The 18,946-nt window shown below is 35.8% G+C and overlaps 1 protein-coding gene across 1 annotated transcript in view; it reads left to right on the top strand.

The window, feature by feature from the left end:
- The window catches only part of LOC138154688 (sodium channel protein type 9 subunit alpha-like), a 146,204-nt gene extending 133,508 nt beyond the window's left edge, over positions 1-12,696 (top strand). Inside the window, exons 27-28 of the mRNA XM_069079663.1 lie at positions 3,015-3,285; positions 11,363-12,696. Of these exons, the coding sequence (XP_068935764.1) occupies positions 3,015-3,285; positions 11,363-12,546 (1,455 nt within the window). The 3' untranslated portion in view covers positions 12,547-12,696. The remainder of the gene's footprint in view (positions 1-3,014; positions 3,286-11,362) is intronic.
- The last annotated feature ends 6,250 nt before the right edge of the window (positions 12,697-18,946 follow it).

Here is an 18,946-nt window from a genome sequence, read left to right as displayed (position 1 = left end):
ATATAATCCTCGGGGAATAATTCCAAATTGTTCACCAGACCAGTTACCTACTCCACCAATAATGCATGAATGTACTCATTTTTCCATGTTCTGTTCAGCATTTGACACTTTCTTTTTTATCATGTTAGCCAGTCTTATAGGTGTTATTTTGTTAGAATTGTTTTAATTTTAATTTCTCTAATTATTATGGAATTAGAGCATTTTTATATAACTACTGATTTATTTTTTCTGAAAATTGGCTATTCATATCCTTTAACCATTTTTCAGTTTGGGGAATGACTCTTATTTCTGTACATTTGTCTCAGTTCCCCATATATTTAAGAAATATGGCCCTTACCAGATAAATGTGCTGTAATTTTTTTCCTCATTCAAAAATTAATTCAATAAATATTCTTTTAGTTACTTTCATCCAATTATTTTATAATTGTAAGGGACCTTATAGATCATTAATACCAATCCCTTCATAGTATACAACCTTATGTCCTATAAACTATGTGTGGAAGCAAACACAGGGAAAAGAGGACCGTGCTGATCTATAGTCTCATGACTGACAGAGATTTCATAGCACACAAGACAAAGAATGACTCTACAAGGATGGCAAGGGGACATCAGTAGTAAACACTGACAGTCCCACCACACAGGACACATGAAATGCCCCTCTGCTTGTATATCCTTCTACCTTGAGGTCCCTTCATGTTTTGCTTTCCTGTGTATATTTCTTGCCCACAAGCGTTTCCTGTAGTTATTTGTAGTTTCCTGTGCTTATTTACTTTGTGTACAGTTTTCCAACTGATCATATACATACATGCATACATACATACACATACATACATATATACATACATACGTGTGTATGTCCCCACAGAGTGCTTTGAACCTGACATAGCTTTGTTCTGAGGGTTCAAAGTTAATTCGGAAGTAATGGTGCTGCGTCTAAGTTTCTCCACAACGATATTATGAGAAATGTCAAGTGAACTAAGGAGAACCTGAAAAACAAATGACTTGCTGAAATCCATGTGAACTATATGTAGATATTTTCCTCTCCCACCAATATAATAATTGTGTTAGAAGAAGGAAGTTACATTATGCTTGTGTGACTAGTTTGTAAGAAACCAATGATGATTTTAATAGTCTCTGTTTCCCCTCCTAAAGTATCTAAAAACCATATATTTAATAACACATTTGGAAATTTTGTTAGAATCTGAATTCAAGTTCATCAGTCTCTTTTATATCAAGCTTTATTGTTGGCTTTTGTTTTCATATTAATCATTTCTGGACATAATCCTTTTGTACCCATTCAATGAACCTTGCCTTAAAACAGGCAAACAAAAACCAGTTATATTTTAGCTATGTTATATATTAATTTCCTTTTATTAATTTCTATCGTTCTATTATCAAGGTTCTATTAATTTCATATGGTAACATTTAATTTAAGACTTCCTAAGTTTTCCTATGTTCATGAAATCTTACTTCTCAGTAATATTACATTACATCCATATACCATTAATTATTAGTTCAACCATTACCTAGCTGGTAATATATTTTATTTTCAATTTTGTGTTAACACAAAAAAGTGCAGTTATGACAATTTTTAACTTATTTGGTAACTTTTGTCTCATTTTTTATTTTAGAGTTTATGCCTAGCAATTTACTCATCTGTATTTTAAAGAATGTAGTTTCTCCCCCACTTTTTAAAAGATAATTTATTAGTTTAACCATAGTCCTTTTCTTTCATTTCTGTTTTCTAGTCTCTATTTTACAAAGATTATTGATAGTAAGTCAGAAATCACACTAATTTTTTCAATTATACCTAATGATAACAAACATTTATATCACACTATGTGCCAGATAGGGCTAAGTCCTTTACAATTATCATTTCCTTTGGTCTTCACAACAACTCTGAGGTACAGACACTGTTGTTATCCCCATTTCACATCTAAGGAAACTGAAGCAAACATAAGCTAAATGACTTGCCAGAGTCACAAAGCTAGTAAGGGTCTGAGGCCAGATTTAAACACAGGTCTTTCTGATTCCAGAACCAGTGCCCTATCCACTATGCCACCTAATTATGTTGGAATATAGTTCAGTCAAGAGAAATAAATTAATTTTGAGGACAGTTAGGTACTCTAATAATCTCTCTTTATTTATCTTGGATTTATTTTCCTACTTTTTCTTCTTTCTATCAGAAGACAGACCTGACAGACATTCTAAATATTATACCTCCATTATTTTACTATAATTTTCCCCAAAATGTGTGGCATTGGAATAATGTGGGGTAAGTTTGCTACAGATGTTTAAGTATATTCTCTTAGAGATTTACATTTGTAAGTTTCTAACCTCACTTCCAGCCCCTAACAGAATGCATTGCACCTAGTAGGAGCGTTTTGATTGATGATTTAATCAAATCATGAACGTTATATTCAAACTCTACGAAATCCAGTTGCTTAATATTTTTAAATGAATCTTGAAAAAATTTGTTATACTAAATGGTATTATATTTCTGTTTATATATGCAATTATGGCTGATTGCTAGATACATTAAGGAATTAGTGAGTGAAATAACATATGAGGTTTGGTAGGGAAAGTGCATTTTGATATAAATGCTTTTGTTTAATAACCCAAATGGAAAGAAGGCAAAATTTGCAAAATAAGGAAATTAGTGTAGTGTTGTTTACATTATGAAACACTAAGGAAAAGTTATTACATATTTCCTTCAAGAGGCTCAGTAGTGCATTTAAGTGTATGTTTATAGATCATTAAGAACTTGATGAAGAAGTTAGAGATAGAAAAAGAAATAAATTATTTATTACTACAGCCAGTTGAAGATCCATCAGCATTGCAGACACTATAATGATACGCTATTGGCAAAAAAAAAAATCTCTCATGTGCCTTACCATAGTGAACATTTGTTGAATTTGATCAAATGGGTTAAAACTTACAACTATAGTTTAATTAGATGAGTTTTTGTGAGTATAATGATTTTAATTACATGAATATTTACTCCTTTATTGCAGAACAAATTCCAGGGATATGTATTTGACCTAGTCACCAAAGATGCCTTTGAGATTGCTATTATAATATTCATCTGTCTTAACATGGTCACCATGATGGTGGAAACAGATACCCAGACTGCCTATACAAGCAACATTTTGTACCAGATCAATCGGGTATTCACTGGCCTTTTTATGGGAGAATGTGTGCTGAAACTCATCGGTCTCCGCCAATACTACTTTACCATAGGCTGGAATATCTTTGATTTTGTGGTAGCTCATCTCTCCATTGTGGGTAAGGATCTTTACTTATAAGGTGTCAGTTTAGACAAATCTTAAGTCAGACAGGAAAGACTTTAAGATTCTTGAATATTTTCTAAAATATTATCAATAGTTTTGAAGGAAGGAGATTTTTAAAAATGTTTTTGTCACATAAGTCCTACATTTGTCCATGTTTTAGTCTTGGGGCAAAAGTGTCAGAAGAAAAATAAATCAGTGAAAGTTATCAATGAAGAGACCTATCAGTGTAAAGATAGAGAAGAAAATTAGGCAGACATGTCAGTCTCCATGCTGGTTAGCAGAGTCATGGTCATTCATAAATATTCCTTGCCTCTTTTGAAGGTACTAATTAATCCTAGAAGGAGCAGGTACATCAATTGACACAAAAAATTGTGACAATTATATTTGAAACTTTAAAAAAAAGTTCATCCTATCTCTGTTTTGTTTCCTTTATAATTAAAAAAGTGAACTACCTCAAATCATGAGCTTGATCCTTTGAAGTATTCTTAAATTCTAATCCTTTCAGTTTAGTATCAGAACCAAGACTTCAGTTTGTATTCACTTGGTATTATTGAAGTAAATTCTTGCAGCATAATTGCTGTATGAATTAGAGGAATGAAGCTTGAGTGAGGACAATAACCTGGGGAATTTCAAGGAGAGTGGTAAAAGAATTGTATTATTACTCATTCAACTATATGAATGGGATGAACCAAATACAGTATGGTGAAATTGAATGGAGAGAAATGTAAAGATGGATGTTTGGTTCCAATGAACCTTACCTCACAAATGAAAGAAAGATAATAGCACATGATGAAAAGATCAAGGGTTTTACTGGACTGCAAGCTCAATATGAGTCAAGAGTGTGACATAATAAACAAAAACTAGTTCTATCTCTAAAAATATAGTATATGTGTATTTTATATATAATTATATATAATATGTAATATATATGTGTGTATATATATGTATGTATGTATATGTGTATACACACACAGAAAGACAGACAGACTTGCTACACTTTACCTTGGCTGGCTAATATCTGAAAGGACTGTGTTCAGTTCTGGATACCAAAGTTCAAGAAAGATATAGGCAACCATGTTAATAAATGGGTGAGCAGCAGGGCAAATCTCCAAGAGATCATGACATACAAGGATTGACTGGAGGAGTTGGGGATTTTTATCCTGAAAACGAGAAGATTTAGAGAGGTGGTCCTCAAGTAGTAGTAAGGGTGCCATGTAGGAGACAAAATTAAAACTTGTTCTGCTTAGTTCAGGACAACAGAATGAGGAACTATGGGTGGAAGTTGCAGGGGTAGATTTGGGCTTAATGTATGGAAAAACCTGCTCATAATTTTAGCTGTCCCAAAGTGGAATGAGCTACTTAGAAGGTAGTGGGCTTCCCTTCACTGGACATCTTCAAGTAAAGGCTAGCTGACCATTTTTTCAATTTCTTAATTTATCTATTTTTCGTTTTCAACATTCATTTCCATTGTTTAAATTTTCTCCCAATCCTTCCCCCCTTGCTCCCCAAGATGGCCTGCAATCTGATATAGACTCTATATATACATTCCTATTAAGCACATTTTCCCACTAGTCATGTTGCATATAAGAATTATAATGAATGGGAGAAACCGTGAGAAAGAAAAACAAAAGAAAATGAAAAAGAAAATAGTCTGTTTTGTTCTGCATTATGACTTCATAGTTGTTTCTCCAGATGTGGATGGCATTTTCCATCATGAGTTCTTTGGAATTGTTTTAGGTCTTTGCATTGTTCAGAAGGACTAAGTCTATTAAAATCAGTCATGGCACATGGTGACTGTTACTGTGTAAAACGTTCTCCTGGTTCTGCTCACTTCACTCAGCATTAGTTCATATAAATCTTTCCAGGTTTTTATGAAGTCTGCCTTATCATTTTTATAGCACAAAAGTATTCTATTACATTCATATAACACAGCTTGTTCAACCATTCCCCAGTTGATGGGCATTCCCTCATTTTCCAGTTCTTGGTCACCACAAAAAAAGCTGTTATAAATATTTTTGGACATGTGGATCTTTTCCCATTTTTATGATCTATTTGGGATACAACACTAGAAGTGGTATTTCTGGGTCAAAGGTACACACATTTTTATAGCCCTTTGAGCATAGTTCCAAAGTGCTCTCCAGAATGGTTCAATTAGCTCACAGCTCCACCAACAATGAATTAGTGTTCCAACTTTCCCACATTTCCAAAATTTATCATTTTCCTTTTTTTGTCATGTTAGCCAATCTGATAGATATGATGTGGTACTTCAGAGTTGTTTTGATTTGCATCTCTCTAATCAATAGTGATTTATAGTATTTTTTCATATAAATAGAGGTAACTTTAATTTCTTCATCTGAAAATTGCCTGTTCATATCCTTTGACTATTTATAATTTGGGGAATGACTTGTATTCTTGTGAATTTGAGTCAGTTCTCTATATATTTTAGAAGTGAGGCCTTTATCAGAGATACTAGTTATAAAAATTCTTTCCCAGAATTCTGCTTCCTTTCTAATCTTGGTTGCATTGGCTTTGTTTGTGCAAAAAATTTTCAATTTAATGTAATCAAAATTATCCATTTTGCATTTCATAATGTTCTCTATCTCTTGTTTGGTCATAAATTCCTCTAATCTCCATAAATCTGAGAGATAAACTATTCCTTGTTCCCCTGATTTGTTTTAATATCAGCCTTTATACCTAAATCATGTACCCATTTGGACTTTATTTTAGTATACAGTGTCAAACTTTGGTCTATGCCCAGTTTCTACCATACTGGTTTCCAGTATTCCTAGCAGTTTTAGTCAAATAGTGAGTTCTTATGCAGAAGCTGTGGTCTTTGGGTTTATCAAACATTAGATTGCTATTAATCATTGACTACTGTGTCTTGTGTACCTAATCTATTCCACTGATCTACCTCTCTATTTCTTAGCCAGTACCAAGTAGTTTTGATGACTGCTGCTTTATAATACAATTTTAGATCTGGTATAGCTAGGCCACCTTCCATAGCATTTCTTTTCATTAATTCCCTTGATATCCTGGAATTTTTGTTCTTCCAGATGAATTTTGGTGTTTTTTCTAGCTCTATAAAATATATTTTTTTTTGGTAATTTCATTGGTATGGCACTAAATAAGTGAATTAATTTAGGTAGAATTGTCATTTTTGCATATTAGTTCAGTCTATCCATGATCAACTGATGCTTTTCCAATTATTTAGATCTGACTTTATTTGTGTGAAAAATGTTTTGTAATTGTGTTCATATAGTTCCTGGATTTGTTTTGGCAGGTAGACTCCCAAATATTTTGTAATGTCTATAGTAACTTTAAATAGAATTTGTCTTTCTGTCTCTTGCTATTGGACTTTGTTAGTAATATATAGAAATGCTGATGATTTATGTGGGCTAATTTTATATCCTGCAAGTTTGCTAAAGTTGTTTATTATTTGAAGTAGCTTTTTACTTGATTCTCTAGGATTCTCTAAGTATATCATCTGCAAAGAGTGATAATTTAGTTTCTTCTTTGCCTATTCTAATTCCTTCAATTTCTTTTTTCTTACCTTACTGCTAAAGTAACATTTCTAGTACCATATTAAATAACAGTGGTGATAATGGACATCCTTGTTTCACCCCTGATCTTATAGGAAATTCATATAGCTTATCCCCATTATGTGTAATGCTTGATGAAGGTTTTAGGTAGATGCTACTTAGCATTTTAAGGAAGACTTCATAGCTGACCACTTTTTAAGGATTAATTTGTTTTTTATCTTTGTATTGCAGGCGTTGAGTTTAACAAAGGTGTTATAAATATAACTGAATACTATAGAGACAATTCTTCTTTAGGTTCAGGCTGTCCTATGTGATCTTTGATATCCCTTCCAATGCTCACATTTGTAATTCTGTATTTCTGTCTTCATATCCAGGATCCTCTGTTTTAGAACTTGACTATTGAATTTTACCCTGGTACTTGATATTGAATAGAATCTTTCATTCAGTTAATAAACATTTTTAAGCACCAATTATGTGACAGACACTGTGGTGATCTCTAGGAATACAAAGAATGACAATAGTCACTGACCTCAAAATGTCTCAGTCTGATGACTGACAGTATTGAAGTAACATGGTATATAGGGAATATATTGGAAATAACCAGCAGAAGGAAAGCACTAGAAATAACAGGGATTCGAACAATCTTCCTGTAAAAGGTAGGATTTTTGTTGGGACTTGAAAGAATCCAGCAATGCTAGTAGACAGAGATGAGGAGGGAGAGCTTTCTAATCATGGAAGACAACCAGTGAAAATGGCTGGAATAGAGAGCTGTCTTCTTTAAGAAACAGCTTGAAGGATAGTGTCACTGGATCACAGGACACATTGGGGGAGGGCAGGGGTTAAATTTTAAGAAGAGTATAAAAGACAACAGTAAAAATTATGTAGAAGCCAAATGTAACTTCTGTCGGTCCCACATCTAGGCCTGATAGTCATGAAGGATATTCCAGAATACCACTACTTTACCAACTGAAGTTGAATCAGAAAATTGATGCCATACTTCAAACAACACCCTGCCAGTCTTCCAAAGACAATCAGAGGAGTTATATACTAATTTATTAAGTACTTACTATGGGCTCACACAAGCCTTTTATCATCTAAATCAAGTCTAGTTTTATAATCTTATCTTTCACTGCTCTCCAATACAAGCCTTTAGCCCCAAACTGGGTGATTTTTTTTGTTCCTTTTCTGTATAAACATACCTTATGTCTTCTTATCTTCATATCATTACTCACGCCATGTGTTTTATCCCAAATTCCCATCTTTTTTTTTCCGTCTATTAAAACTCTACCCATCATTCACTTACGGCCTAAAAACAATAATGGAGAGGTCTTTTTGTCTTCCTAGAACACATAGCCAAATCATGGTAGAGACTCTTCCAAGATTTATCAAAGTGGATAACAACCATTGACTTCTGGTAATTCATATAGATCAAAATGACACTTCTAAAAGAAGTTCCTGAGTGTTATCAGTGATTCAGAAGACTTGTACAAGAAATTGATGACCTCAGGAGCATACAGTTTCTAGTTTCCCCATTGTTTTTTTCCATTGAAGGCAATAAATGAATAAGAGAAAATAATTGGAAAAATGAACAGTTAACTAAGAATGTATTATTTGAGAAATTGATCTAGATTTCTAGAGCCTAGCTTGCAATATAGAGTTGATAGATTCCTGCCCAGAAATTCAATATATCTTTTTTTTAAAAGCCTAGTAATATTGTACTTGTTAAAAGTAAAATCAAAAGTTCTTTATGCCAGTAGTGGGGGTGGGAGAAGACTGACTATATGTAGCCACAAATTTAGACACTATGGGAAGTTAAAAAGAAAAAGGAAGGCTAGATATTCACAGAAAGAAAGTGCCAGTAGTAAAACTCATTTGTGTAGCCACAGATTTAGACACTATGGGGAGTTAAAAAGAAAAAGGAAGGCTAGAAATTCACAGAAAGAAAGCACCAGTAGTAAAACTCACAGCATCAAAGATCTATGCATAAATTGGTCAGAGTTGAAGCAAGAAATTAGGGACCTAGAGATCCTAAGAAAAGAAGGCAAATTTGATTTCATGGTTATCTCTGAGACTTAATGGACTAGAATCCATTCTTGGATTAAACTCTGGATATGTGTACCTTATTCCAAAGAAATAGGATAGATAATGAGGAAAAAGTTGTATATTAAGAAAATATATTCCTGTGAGGAGGTCCAAGCACCCAAAAGAATGTGACAGAGAATGTTTGGGTGAAGATCAGTCATGGGAGAAACAAATGATTTTTCATTGGAGTGTATTACAGATCACCTGGATAGAAAAAAGACATAAATGAAGATTTGGGGAAATGGATGGAAAGTCTGGTATAGAGGCATGATATAGCAATGATTGGGAACTCCAGTTATCAATACAGCTGCTGAAGCTCTCCATTGCCCCCGTCCTCTTTCTCTCCTCTCTCCCCCTTCCTCCTTCCATCCTCAGGGTTAGTAGAATGATAATCCCTGACACTATACTGCAAAGTCATTTCCTTAGTTTTATCTGCAAATGAAATTATCTTCACAGTGGAAAAAACAGAGCCAAAATGATTAACAGAGAACTGATATCCAAGACACATAAAGACACAGTAAGAGAGTACCTACCTGCCCTTTAAGAATTCCATTTTCCTGACCCAGATGAACTGCATCCCTAAATACTAAAAGACTTGGCAGATGTGATTGCCATGTGATTGAAAAATTATGGAAAACAGAAGAATAAAGGATCATAAATTGATAACTGGACTTCTGAAGCCATTCATTCCATTTATTCTAATTCCTTTATTTTGCACATGATGGAAGTAAGAATCAGAGAGGGTAAATGACTTGACCTTGGTTAGACAGCGAGCTGTGGTCATACATGCGAATTGAAATCATTATTTTGATTCCAAGTCTGTCACTTTCACCACTATGTCATGTTGCTTATAACACAAGACTAGAGAAGGTTGAAGATTGTCTCAATTTAACAAAAAATGGTGGAGGAGAATACACTTTGTCCACAGTAGACCATTGAGCTTTATCTTGATTTTAAGGTAAATAATAAAATGAATCACAGATGAGGTGCTTGATGAACATCTAGAAAATGAAGTGATGATTACAAAGATCCACCCTGGATTTATCCAGCGTGGTTCATGTCAGACTAATCTCATGTCATTTTTGACAGGATTACTGGACTAGTGGGTGGGGGAGTACTGTGGATATATTTTACCTAGATTTAAGCAAAGCTTTTGGTAAAGTACCTTATACTATTCTTGTAGAGAAGATGGGAAGAAAATGAAAGATGGAAAGAGAATATAGATTATTTGAGAATACTATCATTTGAATTTAGAACTGGTTGGATAGCTAAACTTAAAGAGTTGTTAATGATTCATTGTCATAGAGACAGAAATTCTGCAGGAAAGACCCCCAGGGATCTATGTTTGGTCACATCCTAATTAATATATTGTTAATGACTTGGTTAAAGGCATAAGTGTTATGCTCATCAAACGTCCATTTAACACAAATCAGGGAAGAATAATATCTAACACAGATATTGAAATTCATTGTGAATAAATGTAAAGTCTTTCACTAGAGTAGAAAAAATACTTCATAAGTATACAATGAAGAAGGTATGATAAATAGCCATTGTTCCAAAATTGTCAGGGTTTTAGGGGCCACAAGTTCCATATGAGTCAGCATTGTGATGTGGAAGCCAAAATAATTGGGAGCTTGGATTATGTTGAGAGATACATACATCCAGGAGGAAGATAATACTTCACTGTACTCTGCCCTTATCCAGCATCATCTAGAATAATGGGCATCAGGGTATAAGAATGGCATTGATAAAATGGAAAGAGTCTAGAAGAGGGCAACCACAGTGGTGAAGGACTTTGAGTTCAGAATAAAAGAATATCAGTTAAGGGAAAATGACATGTTTAACCTCCAGGATACTCAGGAAGCATATGACAGCTGTCTTCACCTATTTGAAGAATCATCATATACAAGAAGTATTAAATTTGTAATTTTTGATCCATTAGGAGTAATGGAGTGAAGTTGTAGAAAGAGATTCAGGTTTGATATCTCACACACACACACACACTTTAAAAAAAATTAAACTCATCCAAAAATAGAATGGGTTGTCTTGAGCGGTAGAGTTCCTTCTTCTTGGAGGTTTTTCAGGGAGTTTTGATTACCAGTCTAATGCATCTATTGTAGTAGAGATTCCTTCCAACTGTCAAATCTATGTCTCTGAATGTATTCCTCTTCCTTATTTACACCTGTAGCTTCTTTCCTAGCAGGGACCCAGCATTCTGAATGGTATTCCTCATCTTCAACCATTACCACCTCTATGGTCTTTGAAGGGTTTAGAAAAGTCTGCATGTTCAATTTCCATTTGCCTTTCTGAATTCCACCTTCCTCCAGCTAAACTGGGTTATACAAATTTCCGTGGGCTACTTCTCAAGGAAGGAAGGGAAGAAGAGGAAATAGATGATTTATGAACTCATAATAGACATTTAAACATGTCCCTTTTCATATTTTTCCACAGTTTTATTAAAACCTCAATTGACAGACAAATATCTGCTGACCTATGCCGAAGTGCAAGTGATCCGTCTCATCAGGTGTGGAAGAGTCCTGAATTTCATTCAAGGAACCAAGGGCGTGGGCTTACTAATCTATGCTCTCATTCTGTCCCTTCCTACTTTGTTGAATATTGTGCTTTTGCTCTTCCTTGTCATGATTATCTATGCTATCATTGGGATGTCCCACTTTGCCTACGTTAAAAAGGATGCCGGAATTAATGACATATTCAACTTCGAAACCTTTGGCAACAGCATACTTTGCCTCTTCCAAATCACTACATTTGCTGGCTGGGATGGTCTGCTAGCACCAATCCTTAACACAGGACCACCAGACTGTGACCCGGAAAAAATTCACCCAGGAAGTTCCGTGAAAGGAGACTGTGGAAGTCCCTTTTTGGGTATTTTATATTTTGTGAGTTATATCATTATATCTTTTTTGGTGCTTGTCAACATGTTCATTGTGGTAATCCTGGAGATTTGCAGTGTTGTGACTGAAGAAAATGCTCCACCTCTGAGTGAGGAAGCTTTTCACAATTTTTATGAGGTCTGGAAACAATTTGATCCCAATGCTACTCATTTCATCGACTACAGTCAGCTCTCTGATTTTGCCGCTTCATTGGATCCTCCTCTTCTTATAGCAAAGCCAAACAAAGTCCAGCTCATGGCCATGGATCTGCCCATGGTCAGAGGCGACCGAGTTTTCTGTACTGATGTCTTAATTGCTTTTATAAAGTACATTGTGGGAGAAAGTGAAGCACTTGACAGCATCCCTTTACCGCTACGTAAGCAGTTTCTGTCATCATGTCTTTTTCAAATTTCCTATGAACCAGTTACAACTACTCTAAAACAAAAACAAGAGGAGGTATCAGCTCTTGTCATTCAACGTGCTTTTCGACATTTTTGCTTAAGGAAAAATGTATTAGGTAAATATGATATCAATGGTGAAGAGAGGGAGAAGCTGTCTGTTAAAGAAGACATAGTATTTGATAAAGCTCAGGAGAACTCACCTCTAGAGAAAGTAGGTGATCTGAGCCATTCTCCCACTTCCATACCTTTGAATAGTGGAATAGAGCAAGACAGAGAGAAACATGAAACAGACCAGACAGAAAAGGAAGATAAAAGCAGAACTGACAGAGAAAAGGATAAGTAGGAATTCTATTTTGTTAGCAATTGGTTGCAATTTATGAAAGAGATTTATTCTATGGATGGTCCTATTTTGATAAACCTATGACAAACCAACTGGTTTTTACCAAACAAAACCAAAACATAGACACATTGTTGATACTTCTAACAGTATAGTGACTCTTTTCTGTTTATTTATTCAATTATTTTATTTATTTATTTTTAGTTTTCAACATTGACTTTCATAAGATTTTGATTTCTAAATCTTCCCCCTCTTGCCTTCCTCCTCTCCCCCCTCCCCAAGACAGCATGCAATATAATATAGGTTCAGTATAGTGAGTCTTCACTGACTTACTGTGATTCAGTATTAAAGCAGCTTTGATAAGTGTTAACTGTTTGCATTGCTTCTCTTATGACAGAGAAAAGACTGCTCAGAATGATAGGGACCATGAAAGCAGAATCTAAATTTCCTGGTCTTAATAAAATACATGAACAGAATATTTTTACTTTTGCCTGCCTATGTCTTCTCATCATAACATCCTTGCCATTCATTACCCACCCACCTCAATCTCTCTCTCTCTCTCTCTCTCTCTCTCTCTCTCTCTCTCTCTCCCTCTCTCTCTCTCTCATATAACACACACTTCATATCAATCACACATGCAAATTTATGCAATTAGGAACATGTGTACTTAACTCTTTTTTTCATTCTGTTGGAAAAGCAGCAGATTAAAGTATTTTATTGGTTTCCTGCAATGCAATGTTCAAGGTAGTTGCAGCTGCTGAGATTTTAGCTCATGCATAAGGAAATTTGGTATCAGAATCATAGCATTGTGCATATAAATGGCTTCTCTAGTTTAAAGCACCTACCATTATTCTAACTTGCATCAGGATTAACTTATTTATGCCTTAAAGTACCATAGAATTCTCTTAATATGTGGGCTGCTGACTTATTCAATATACCAATTATTCAACCTAAGCAATACAGAGGTTATGCCTAAAGGTATTATGACTAATATTACATCTTTCTTCTTATATTTCCTCTATATTTATATTTACCCAGACCTTCAAAATGATGTGAAGATCTTCCTTTCCATCAAAAACACATACAGTTTTTGAAACAAGGCAGCAATTCCTAAGTCTTTTTTGACTGTTTTCTATGAAACCAAATGCTATAACTCCCTACCCTAAAATACCTCAGGTATCTCAACTACAAACCACTTTGTAATCTGGATTCTCTTCTCATCTGCTGGTATTTCTTAACCAACCTTCAAATTTCAGCATAGCTAATATTTTGTTCCTCAATGAAATCCGAGCTATTAACTAACTAAATATTTGATTCTATGGTGCATGTCTGAGCATGACTTGGGCATGGTTTCACAGACATCATGTACCTGCTAGCATGATGCAGTGTCCTGTACCGCATAGGTGATCTAGAAATGTTTGTCAACAAGGTCTTTCTCAAGTTTTCACCAGTTAAAATAATGCACTCAATGTCCACGAAGCATCAGTGATCTCCAGATTATAAATTGCAAATGTGTGTTTGTCTTACTAAACTATTACCATATTTGTCTGCTTGCTACCCAGAACTGGATTATCATAACTATTATTCCTTTGGGGAGGGTCTATGGAAATACAGCTTTCAGTCCTCTACCCCTTGTGTTTCTCTATAATAAAGTTTAACACATATATCGCTCTTGTGAAATTATATAACAATAAAATATTGACATATTAATATGGTTATCATTCTCTCTCTAGCCCCCCCCAATGCCCCTTGTAATTTGTATATGTTTTATATTTACTTACCTATGTAGCTTGCTTTCCCCTAATAGAATGTAAGCTTCCTGAAGGCAAGGTCCTTTTCATTTTCTCCTGTTCCTAATGCAAAACCTGATAAATAATATGTGCTTAATAAACGTTTGTGAATTTAATTGAATTGAATATAAAATCATGCTTTTGCCACTACAGATGAAACATCACTTATTTCTGTCAGTTTCCCTAAAACCAACACCTGATTGCCAAAGTACTTTGAGGATAATTTCATCAGATATTTTAAAGATATTCTGCCTTTTAGTAGCTGTGCAAATGGTAAACATAAAGTTGTCATCCTACCAAATTTATGATCTGTTGTAAATATATAATTAAAGTTTAGTCACATACTTTTAGAATTTACTACCAAATCCCTCTATGTTTACCTTTCATAAGTACCCCCATTATCCTATGACTATCTCTTTTTTTTTTTTTTTTTGCTTTTTGGAGGGGAGAAGGCAGGGCAATTGGGGTTAAGAGACTTGCCCCAAGAAAGTGTTAAGTGTCTGAGGCTGAATTTGAATTCAGGACCTCCTGACTCCAGGGCCTGTGCTCTATTAACTACACCACCTAGCTGCCCCCTATAACTGCCTTTTACAATCATATTCGATATTTCTACAACTTGGTTAGTTAGCAGAATACTAATAAACTTACAATAGCCTCTCCACCACTGTTAATTCACAACAACAAAGCAAAATATAAAATCATATCCCTTTTTTTTAGGTAACCATAATTTGGTATATCTTATTAAAGTTTGCTGTTTGCAAGATAGATCAGCAATCTAATCTAATGTATTTAGCAATTTGACTTCAACAAATAACTCCCTGATTTTCATAAATCTACAGATTGCTAAAGCAAGAAAGCAAGTTAGAGTTCATTTAGTCCAACCTCTCCTTTTTTGTAAGTTAATAACTTTCTTTAGCAATACTGTGAATAAAAACAATTCTGAATATCTTTAGGTAGGTAATGTGTTCCTTAGCAGTGACCAAGTTGAGGGAAGTGTAGTGGTTTGAGAGAAAGGTTTTCTGTCTCTTAGGCATGGAAAAAGTTCTGAAAGCATTAGAGAGTTTAAAAAAAAAAGGGTAAGCCTTGAGGGTGGCTAGGTGGTGCAGTGAGTAAAGTGCAGGCTCCTGCTCTGGAGTCAGGAGAACCGGGTTTGGTTCCGGCCTCGGACACTTAACACCCACACAAAAAAACTAGCCCTGTAACCTTGGGCAAGTTACTTAACCCCAATTGCCCTCCAAAAGGCAAAAAAAGGGGGAAGACAGACTTTTGCCCTTCTCATAGTAACAGGTACTTTTGCACCTGGGGCAGACACCACAGACTTCCCAAGACAGGCAGCATACCGGGCATTGTCAGTGGTTAAGCAGAGGGCTCCCTATCCTGTGACAGTATGCAAAGACCATGGAAGAGTAAGAAAAGCAGTGAGTGAAAAGGCTACTTAGCCATTCCCAACCAAAAGAAGCAGTCTATTTTGTTGTGTCTTCTTATACCTTACTATTCAACAACTAGGTAAAGTAGTTAATAATGGCTAATATTTACATCACACTTATCATGTGCCAGGCACTATGCTTAGAGTTTACAATTACTATCTCATTTAAAACCAAGGCAATGATTTTTTTTTCATATTTGAAAAGTAAAAAGCCTGATTTCTGAGGGAGAAGGAATGATTGGAAACCTGTATAGCAAACAGATTGGGGGGGGAGGGGAATGGACCGAAAGAGCTTTCAATCACCACGCCCACCACCCACAACAAAAAGCTCAAAATATAATGCTAGAGCTGAAAGGGACTTTCAAAGAGATCTTGTTTAATTCCATCATATGAAGAGGAAACAGCCATTAGAAATGACTTCCTTAAAATCACAGGGGAAGAAGCATTCAAGTAATTGAAATTGAGGCTGAATTGAATTAGAGTAAATGGAGCACCCTTCTCAAAGACCCACAAATTGTCAGAGGTGGAAAGATCCTTAGTGAGAGTGTTGTCTAACCCATTTACACAGGGAGGAAGAGGTCCAGACTCGCTATTAGAGCTAAAACAAACAAACAAATACCCAGCTCTCCTGACTGCTATTCCAGTACATTTTTATCCAAACTACCCTGAAATAGGGCTTCCCTCAGTATTATGGTGGAAAATCATTTCTTAAAGTATCAGAACACTTCCACAGTGGAAAACATTTTTGTTCTGTTATTTTGCTGCAAGTTCTTTTTTTAAATTAAAAGTATTTTTTCCAATTACATGTAAAGATAGTTTTCAACATTCATTTTTGTAAGATTTGAGTTCCAAATTTTTCTTCTCCCCCTCCCCAGGAGAGCAAGCAATCTGATATAGGCTATGCATGTAACAATCATGTTAAACATATTTCCATATTAGTCATTTTCTGAAAGAAGAATAAGAACAAAAGGGAATACGAGAAAGAAAAAAAGTGAAAATACTGTGATTTGCTCTACATTCAGACTCCTTAACTTTTTCTCTGAGTGTGATAGCATTTTCCAATCATGAGTCTTTTGGAATTGTCGTGGATCATTGTATTGATGAGAAGAGCTAAGTTTATCATAGTTCACAGTGTTTTCAAGTTCTTTTGAACAGTTAAATTGTTATTTTAATATTAAAAAGTCTTCATAATTATCTCATCAATGACAAGAAAATGTGCTACTCCATCTTTCTCTGGTTCTAGCTCTTCTAACTCACAAGTCAAAGTCATCTTTGTAATATTGCTCTCTAGGCCCTCAACAGTCAGTCATCTCTCAGCCTCACTTGAATGGTGATGATGGGGTACCTGGGGTCTAGGTCAATTTGTGAAACCAACTTGTGAAACCAGTCTGTGAAATTGTAACTGCAATTTGTATTGTAAAATTGTTATCTGTAAAATTCCTTTCCCAACCTCCGACTCTGCCCCTTCCCCCTATCCACACTAGGCCTAGGCAACACCTTGGGACTCCTTTGTTCTTACTTAATCCCTCATGTCTCCTCCTGTCTGGCCCAAATCCTCTTGTCTCCTCCGGCCTGGCCCAAATCTTATCTAAACTATCTATTCACAAGCTCCTCTTGGTCAGCTCTGACCTTTGTCTATGCATTGAGGCCCCTCCCGTCAGGTCAGCCCTGACAATGGCAGCCCTACCCTTTAAAAGTAAAAGCTTGTACCCCTCTCACTCGCAGGTCCCCTAAAGGACTCTTGCCCGCTTCTCATGGAAGTGTAACAATAAACTTCTACAACTCTCACTCCAATTAAGCCTGAGACCTTGAATTCTTTCCAGACAATATTGCAGGTTTTCTGGTCTTGGATAAGATCAGAATATCTGCTGAATCTTTTGGGATCCCGTTTTACCCCCCATCAGTGAGAAGGTCTGGATTCTCTGGAGATGGAGAGAGCCACTATTCTATTTTCCAACACCCAAAGGCTTTGGGAAAGTTGTCTGGCATAGGAGGGGAAGGGCAAGGGAAAACATATACTTTGCTTCCATTAATGTCTGGGCAGTGAGCTAGCCATGTGCAAATTCCAGCCTAATGAGTAATAGTGTGCCTATTATATAGCAGAATATTGTACACTGGCCCATCCAAATAAATTCACGACAGAAGCTTCCCCTTTATTCTCTTCCCTGAATCTTTCTTACTATTGTGGCCTTGAAATAACTAGGTCTCATCTCACCTAACAGAAGTTTATTCCAAATTTCAGAGTCCAGGTCTAGTCTCATGTCGCAAACCAGGAAGGTGGGGTGATCACTGAATCACATTATTTTGTATGTATCAGCAGACTGACTCTGTATGAGTCAGTCTGCACCAGTTCATGACAGCCTGTAATGTAATGCCAAGGAAAGGCAACTTCCCAAGGTTCAGAATACCAGCATAGGTGCTCTCCATTTTATTCAGTGACAAACCAAGAACAGAGAAGATCAAAACATGACATCATTCAAAATACAGCATTTACTAAGGGTGATTAAATAATCTCCAAGTACTACCCCACCCCAGGACCTTCCAATCATTCAATCAATTACAAAGTCCCTGTTCTAAATACTACTCCACCCCTAGGCTATACCTTCATTTAGTCCACCACAAAGTCCCTCTTCTCAAATGGAGATTAGTTTCCAAACATAAGTAAAGTACCTTCATTTGTTCAATCACAGAGCACAAAAAGGTCAAAAGTTCCCCACCCCTGGATCACAATTGAATCTACCCCAGAGTTACATCAAGTTTAAGCACAGCACTTAATACCCAAAAGGAGGTCTTTTCTTCATCTTGACACAAGGCAAGTTCTCAGCAATCTTAGTTCCTGGGGAGACAAGGCTTAGCAAGGCCACAAGATACATTGCCAGTCTCTTCATTAATTCATCCTCTGTCTGTAGAACAGTCATAGAACCCCTGAAAACATTAGCAAAACCCTCTCCCAGAATTTCTGTAAACATACAACAAGAAAATCCTTCTTCAGGGCTTCTGAACCAACAGAGAGGTTCCCAGACCCCTGCAACGACAGTGCTGTCCTTCACCAGTGGACAGTATTCACTCTGTCTGCAGGACAGTCTCCAGACCCCTGCAACAACAGCACTGTCCTTCACCAGTGGACAGTATTCACTCTCTGTCTGCAGGACAGTCTCAGGAGCTCTTAGCCAAAAGCCAGGTTCCAGGA

Source organism: Petaurus breviceps, unplaced genomic scaffold (assembly GCF_028583685.1).
Source record: "Petaurus breviceps papuanus isolate PSGF00001 unplaced genomic scaffold, PetGlider_PUasm1.0 91133, whole genome shotgun sequence".
Taxonomy (NCBI): Eukaryota; Metazoa; Chordata; class Mammalia; order Diprotodontia; family Petauridae; genus Petaurus; species Petaurus breviceps.
Note: the sequence above shows the minus strand (reverse complement) of the source record. Positions and strands in the feature narration are given on the sequence as shown.